Source organism: Hevea brasiliensis, chromosome 12, assembly GCF_030052815.1.
Source record: "Hevea brasiliensis isolate MT/VB/25A 57/8 chromosome 12, ASM3005281v1, whole genome shotgun sequence".
Classification (NCBI taxonomy): domain Eukaryota; kingdom Viridiplantae; phylum Streptophyta; class Magnoliopsida; order Malpighiales; family Euphorbiaceae; genus Hevea; species Hevea brasiliensis.
In genome coordinates this window covers 97,947,593-97,954,972 of record NC_079504.1, presented here as the reverse complement: position 1 = coordinate 97,954,972, position 7,380 = coordinate 97,947,593, and the positions used below count along the sequence as shown (strand labels likewise).

At 40.8% G+C, this 7,380-nt stretch overlaps 2 protein-coding genes across 2 annotated transcripts; both read left to right on the top strand.

Annotated features, from left to right (window-relative positions):
- Nucleotides 1-2,329: 2,329 nt before the first annotated feature.
- On the top strand, nucleotides 2,330-4,375 carry LOC131171253 (uncharacterized). The gene is made up of 3 exons (XM_058130723.1): nucleotides 2,330-3,298; nucleotides 3,386-3,718; nucleotides 3,815-4,375. Exons 1-3 carry the CDS (start codon nucleotides 2,330-2,332, stop codon nucleotides 4,373-4,375), a joined length of 1,863 nt encoding a protein of 620 aa, XP_057986706.1.
- Nucleotides 4,376-6,290: 1,915 nt separating this feature from the next.
- Nucleotides 6,291-7,077, top strand: LOC131171252 (uncharacterized). The gene is made up of 2 exons (XM_058130722.1): nucleotides 6,291-7,004; nucleotides 7,060-7,077. Exons 1-2 carry the CDS (start codon nucleotides 6,291-6,293, stop codon nucleotides 7,075-7,077), a joined length of 732 nt encoding a protein of 243 aa, XP_057986705.1.
- Nucleotides 7,078-7,380: the final 303 nt, after the last annotated feature.

The window sequence follows — 7,380 nt, the reverse complement described above, 5'->3', positions numbered from 1 at the left end:
TCATTGCCATACTAGAAGAGAAGACCCTTTTTTAAGGGTAGCTTGCCCCAATGGCAACTGCATTTACCAACAAGTAAGTAGCTCTAAACTTCTCGAATAACTATTGGCATGAAATTGTAGTAATAATAGAACTTTCATTTGGTAAATTAAAATTAACTTTGCTTTTAATTTAACTGACTTTTGCATGTAATTAATTTAAATAAATACTTTGTAAATTAAAATTAATCTTGTTTGTAAATTAAACTAATATTGGCATGTAAAATAAATTTAATTTAATACTTGGTAATTGTAAAATAAATTTGCATGTTAGAAATCTTTATTAGGTTGTGATTGTTTGGGACTTATGTGATATTAGAATAAATTACACATGTACATAATTAACTTAGTTCAATTATCCTTAGGGTAACTCGGTGAAAATTAATTAATTAGGTTAAATAGAAACATAGGGTTATTTGAAATTGAATTTGTTTGTAAATTAAATTCCCAATAATAAATTAATTTTAGTCATCTGGTAAATATCATTTAAATAATTAGCAACCCCATAAATAGGAATTACTTGTGCATGAAAATTGTGTGTAAACAATAACCCTTTTTTGTGAATTACTTGCGTGTGTAGGATTAGAATTGCATTTTTTAGGATAAAGTTTAATAAAGGAATAATAAACAAGACTTCTAGAAACATTAGTAGAGGACTGGCACTCGAATTAACGAGGTTAGACCAGGCGTAAGGGGTGCCTAACACCTTCTCCTTACGTTCCCTCTATGCCGATCCTAGTCTTTTGGCTATGGTAATGACGGTTGTTGAAACTCTTCTAGGAGTTAGTTGCCATCCATGACCCTCGGAAGAAACATTGAATATGTCCGGTTATTACCCGGTGGCGACTCTGTCTATCTATGCCTGTGGCATAAATCCTTAGTACCGTGGTAGTGTTATGGGAAGACGGTACTTACGGTGGTTTGATTCTATTAGGATTGTATGAAGTGCATGTCTAGGAAATCTTGTCTAAGGAGGTGGTACTTAAGTGAGACCATTGTGACTCCACCATCTTTCCGGCATTACACGGTGCTTTTATATAATTCTAATGGATGATATTTCGCCTCACGCCTCACCCCTACGGTTTGATCGGGACTAAATGGATAGTTACTCAAACATGTTTCTATTAGTCTAATATTATTCCTTTGTTAAACTTTTTGCATTGCACTACACTATCACACGGATCACCCTTACGCTTTTAGCCTCGTTAGTACTAGCCAAGGAGACCATGGTTCTACTCGAGCTATGACGAATTGGTGAATGCTAGCACCCCATGCCCGTACCTTCGAGTATATAAAAGAGCCACAGCTCCGGCCGTTATGCTTTATCGACAAGCTCTCGCATGGGTGACCCTTTTCGTACCCAATAAAGCCCATGAGCCATAGATTTCAACACTAGGTACCAGTAGATTTTGTTGTCTTTGGATTCGTATCCTTACTGTTCAAACCATAAGTTCTAGTGGTAGTTGAGATGAACCTAGGCCTATGCATAAACCCAATGTGTGTATAGGCCCAAGTCCATTTTAAAACCCATGCTAAGCAAGAGGATGCTTACTTATGGTTAAACTTTAAGGATACAAATCATTTGTTTATAGAGGAAAGGTCGTCCTGGACCACCCCTGTTGGTGCGTCTAGTGTACCATAACCTAGGATAGATTTTTTTTTTCTTACCCTACACGTGAGAGTTGAAGGTATAAGGGGGCGAAGATTCAGTTCTGGAGACATTCTTTTCGATTTATCAATTAGTCTTTGGTCCGATTTTAGTTCGGTTTATACAGTTCGGTTTTGGTTCAGTTTTGGTCGTACTAGTACGATTCGGTTTTGGCTTTGTAAAGGCAAAGGTAAAAATGAAAGTGCATATTCATGCATTCATGCATTGCATTTGTACATAGCATAAGATGTTAAAACCTTGTATTTTTTTTCTCTTGTAGTAAACATAGCTTTAGAACACATCAGGAAGACTTCTAATCAGGTCACTTGGGTTAGGGAGGGAAAGAGATTAGTAAGAGTTACACCTGCGCAAGCTAAAATGGAAGACACTAAGGTCATGTTTAGACAGATGCTTGAAGAAGCTTTGAATGCCAAGATGGCTGAGCTTGAAGGAAAAATCATGGCCAACTTTGAGAAGAAGTTAGAGATGGGTGGGCCTAGTGATGTTCAGGTGAAAAGGCCTGAAGAAGAGACTAGTAAAAAGAAGGCCTTTGATGACGTTTGGGATGAAGAAGATTATCTCCAAGACAAGGCCAAAAAGAAAGAAAAGGGGACAAGTGAGGAGATTAGAGTTGTTACTGAGATGATGGAAAAACTTCAGGCCAGTGTGAAAAAGCAAGCTGAATTTACTGGAATGGGGCTGTTAGATGCAGATGACTTTGACATCCACTTGGATGGAAATCTACCTGAAAAATTCAAGATGCCTGATTTGGCTAAATTCGATGGTACTGGTGACCCAAAAACCCACCTCAGGTCTTATCTTATAGTCATGAAAATAACTGGTTTGACTAAGAACAAAGTCACTCAGTTCTTTTCTATGTCACTAGAAGGGGTTGCATCTTCATGGTATCATGGGCTAGAAGCCACTGTGAGAAAAGATTGGGAGGAGCTAGTTAGGAGATTTGTGCAACAATACTCCTATAATACAGCTTTAGATGTTACCCTGAGAGACTTAGAGACCACTAGGCAAAAACCAAATGAAACCTTTTCAGAGTATCTATTGAGATGGAGGAAAAAGGCCATGAAGATGACCAATAGGCCTGCTGAAAAGGATCAAGTGCGATTGGTAGTGAAAAGTCTACAGCCTAGTTATTATGAGAAACTTTGTTATTATCCCTTGGCTACCTTTGAACAGCTATATGATGCTGGGGTATTAGTGGAGGATGTATTGAACAATGAAAGGAAGAGTTATCAGCCCAAGAGGGGAGGATACCAGTCAGCTGGCAATATTACTGGAGAAAACAAAGTCATTGAGGTTCAAACCGTGTCCCGCACCCCTAGAAAGTTCTCTCAATTCAACCAACCTCTATCTAAAGTCTTCGAGCGACTCAAAGCTCGGGGTCTCCTCCAACCCTTGGCACCTAGACCACCACCAAACCCACTGCCACCCAATTACAATGCTAACCTATATTGCCAATTCCATCAAACTCATGGCCATGACACTGATAGATGTTTTCGGCTAAAACACGAAGTTCAGGACTTGATCGATGCTAAGAAAATAGCTGACCCAGAAAATCGACCCAACACACGCACCAACCCAATGCCCAACCATAATGTTCCACCTCCACCAGGACTTTACATGATTTCCACCACCTCAATTGACCCTGACCAAATTCTCAACCTTATCCAACCTATCCAAAAGCTTGATGAACCTCGATCTGTAATGACAATTGATATTTGGGATAGTTCCAGTGATGAGGAAGGTTTGTTAGATGTTTGGGTTGACTCTGACGGAGAGGAAAAGAGTAGGGTGAGCCACATGACCAAGAGTGGTAGATATTATCCTGATCCACCCATGAAGAAGGACGACGTGAGAGGGAAATCCAAGGTGTTGGCTGAAGAGGACACAGATGAAGAGGATGATCAGTTTCTTAGGCAATTGAAGAGGACTCAGGCTAGCGTAACGATCTGGGAATTGCTATTGGCATCAGAAAAACACAGAACCGCACTGACCAAGGCCCTGAGTGTACTCAAGGTCTCCACGGAGATAACTCCAGAAGAGATTGCCAAAGTTGTGCTTATATAAGATGGGGGTCATATTACTTTCTCTGATCATGATCTCCCAGCTAAGGGGAGAAACCATAGTAGGGCTCTGTTCGTGACCGCCGAGGTTGGAGGGTGGAAAGTGCCTTGTGTGATGATAGATGATGGGTCAGCCATCAACGTATGCCCTCTGAAGATTTTGCCAAAATTAGGAATTTCTATGTCTGAACTAACTGGTTCTGATCTGGTTATCAGGGCCTATGATGATTCAAAGAGAAACGTGATAGGGGTATTGAAGATTATGGTTAAGGTGGGGCCTATAGAGACTGAAGTTGAGTTCACTGTGCTAGACATCCCCATGACATTCTCCTTACTATTGGGTAGAATCTGGTTCCATCCCTTAGGTGGAGTCCCCTCTACACTCCACCAAAAGATCAAGATCCCGCACCAAGATGGTGTAATCACCATCAATGCTGAAAGAGATGGGGAAGTAGCTATGCTGCAAGTGGATGGTTCGGTACCACTATTGTCTGGTTTCCAAGTTGCTGGGATCTATGGAGACTGGATGGACCCTAGGGTGGCCACTATGATGAAAGAGATGAAGTTTTTTCCTGGCATGGGTGCAGGAAAAGCAGAGCTAATGGCTTAGTGACTTTTCGAGAAATAAAGGCGAGATCACTAGATATGGGTTGGGCTATCACCAGCGAAGATGAAGAGCGACTCAAGCCCACCAAGTTTATCGGGAGGCGCAATTGCATGGTGATGACCAGAGCTGCGCATGTTGAGGAATTAGAACAAGAGGTCAATGCCATCAAGTTAAGGTGCATGGAAGCCAAGCACTTGGACCTACACCCCTAAGTTTGAGTCATCTTTTGTAATGCTCACGAGTGGTAATCGATATTGTTCTTTCTGATGTATTTGATGACAATTTTGAGGCAAAAATAAATAATATGACTAGTCCTTTTGCTTACTTGTTTGATGTTCATCCTAATGGCTACACGCATGGCATTCATAATCATTTAGAATGTTTATTAATGCATTAAAATCAATCTCTATTAATTTGGGTACACGGATGATCCTAAAGACATTAAGTTAGTGAAGATTTAACCCAAAAAGAAAGAGATAAATTTATAGCCTTATTAATAAAGTACCAAGAAGCATTTGCCTGGTCTTATAAAGATATGCTGGGAATTGATCGAGACATAGTACAACACAAGATCCCCACAGACCCTAACATGAGGCCAGCAAAACAAAAGAAGCGTCGCCTTAGGCCAGAATGGGAAGAAATGATAGCTCAAGAGGTGAAAAAGCTCATCGAGGCTGATTTCATTGAAGTAATTGAGTATCCCGAGTGGTAAGCCAACATTGTGCGGTCCCAAGAAGGATGGGCGAGTTCGGATGTGTGTAGATTATAGGGACTGAATAAGGCTACTCCTAAGGATGATTTCCCATTGCCTCACATCGATGTGCTTGTTGTGATCTTGCTTGCATGGCCATGTACTCTTTCATGGATGGTTTTTGGGATATAATCAGATCCTCATGGATTTGATAGATAAAGAAAAGACACTTTTATCCTGAATGGGGACTTATTGTTATAAGGTCATGCCTTTTGGGCTAAAAAATGCTGGTGCGACTTGTCAGAGAATGGCTACTATGTTATTTCATGACATGATGCACAAAGAAGTTGAAGTATATGTGGATGACATGGTAGTAAAATCCCCAACTAAGGAGAGACATTTTGAGGCATTAGAGAAGTTCTTTCAGAGGGTCATCAAGTATAAATTGAGACTGAACCCTAGCAAGTGTGTGTTTAGGGTCACTTCAGGCAAGCTGTTAGGGCATATGATCAGTAGAAAAGGGATTGAGGTTGACCCAGATAAGGTGAAGGCAATCCAGGAGATGCCGGCCCTGAGAACAGAAAAAGTGATTAGAGGTTTCTTAGGAAAATTACAGTACATCAGTAGGTTCATAGCTAGGCTCACAACTACTTGTGAACCAATTTTTAAGCTACTAAGAAAGAATCAGCTAGTGGTGTGGAATGAGCAATGTTAAGAGGCATTTGAAAAGATAAAGCAGTACCTGAGCAATCCACCAATTTTGTCACCACCCATCCCTGACATCCCTCTAATCCTCTACCTATCAGTGGAAAACATGGCCCTGGGGGCAATGTTAGCACAAGAAGTAGAGAATCTGGAGAGAGCCATCTATTACATTAGTAAGAAACTCCTTGCTTATGAGGAGAATTATTCACTAATAGAAAAAACCTGTCTGGCTGTAGTATGGGCAACTAAGAAGTTAAGGCACTACTTTCAGACCCATCGAGTTATTGTAGTATCCCGGATGGATCCTTTAAAGTACCTATTTGAAGTAATGACGCTAGTTGGAAAATTGGCCAAATGGTTGGTCCCTCATGCGAATTTGATATTGTGTATGAGACTCGAAAAACCATCAAAGGGCGTGTAGTGGCCGAATTTCTTTCTGAAAATCCAATTAATGAAGAGGAAGAAGTCGAAACAGCCTTCCCGGATGAGAGTCTTAAGCTAGTAGAGGTCTAGCCATGGAAAATGTACTTTGATGGGGCCATGAATAAGAGCGGAGCCGGTATAGGGGTAGTTTTGGAAGCACCAAATGGAGAACAATTGTTAATGTCAAAAAGGCTATGTTTCCCAACCACTAATAATATTGCAGAATATGAGGCTTGCATTTGTGGCCTAGAGGCATTAATAGCTGTTGGGGCTAAAAAAGTGGAGGTGTTTGGAGATTCAATGCTAGTAGTTTCCCATATTAAAGGTGAATGGGAATTGAAAGAAGAAAAGTTGAGGCCATACCTGGAGTATGCTAAGAAACTATTATTTAGCTTTGAGGAAGTGACAATTAAGCACATGCCTAGAGCTCAGAACCAGATGGCTGATGCTCTAGCCACGCTGGCATCCTTATGGGAGAAGGGTGATCAGAAGTTGACCCAGCCAGTTATCCTGATGAGGAGTAGAATCCCATGCTATGAAGGGTTAATAATAGCACATTTAGATCTAGAAGATGAGATGAAACGGTATGAGGACATAAGAAGATATTTAGAGGTAAGAGAATACCCACAGTCAGCCAATAGTAGGGATAGAGCTACAATTCGTAGATTAGCCACTCAGTTCACTTTGGCTGGGGGGCAACTCTACAAAAGGTTCTTCGAAGGACTATTGCTCTTGTGTGTGACAAAAAAGCAGTCTGAGCAGATAATGGAGGAAGTACATGCAGGAGTGTGTGGTCCTCACATGAACGGAAGGGTATTAGCGGGCAAAATTTTAAGATTGGGCTATTATTGGTCTACCATGGATACAGACTGTGCTAAATTTGTGAAAAGATGCCATGAGTGCCAAATCCATGGGAATTTGAATCACCTACCGTCCAGTGAACTCTACAGTATGACTTCACCGTGGCCATTCTCAATATGGGGCATAGACATTATTGGGAAGATTTCTCCCACGGCTTCTAATGGCCATAGATTTATCATTGTGGCAATTGACTATTTCACCAAGTGGGTTGAAGCTGAATCTTATAAAGTAGTAGGGGCCAAGCAGATAAGTAAGTTTGTGCGAAAGAACTTGATTTGCAGGTTTGGGGTACCCCATGAGATAGTATCAGATAACGGCAGCCAGTTCA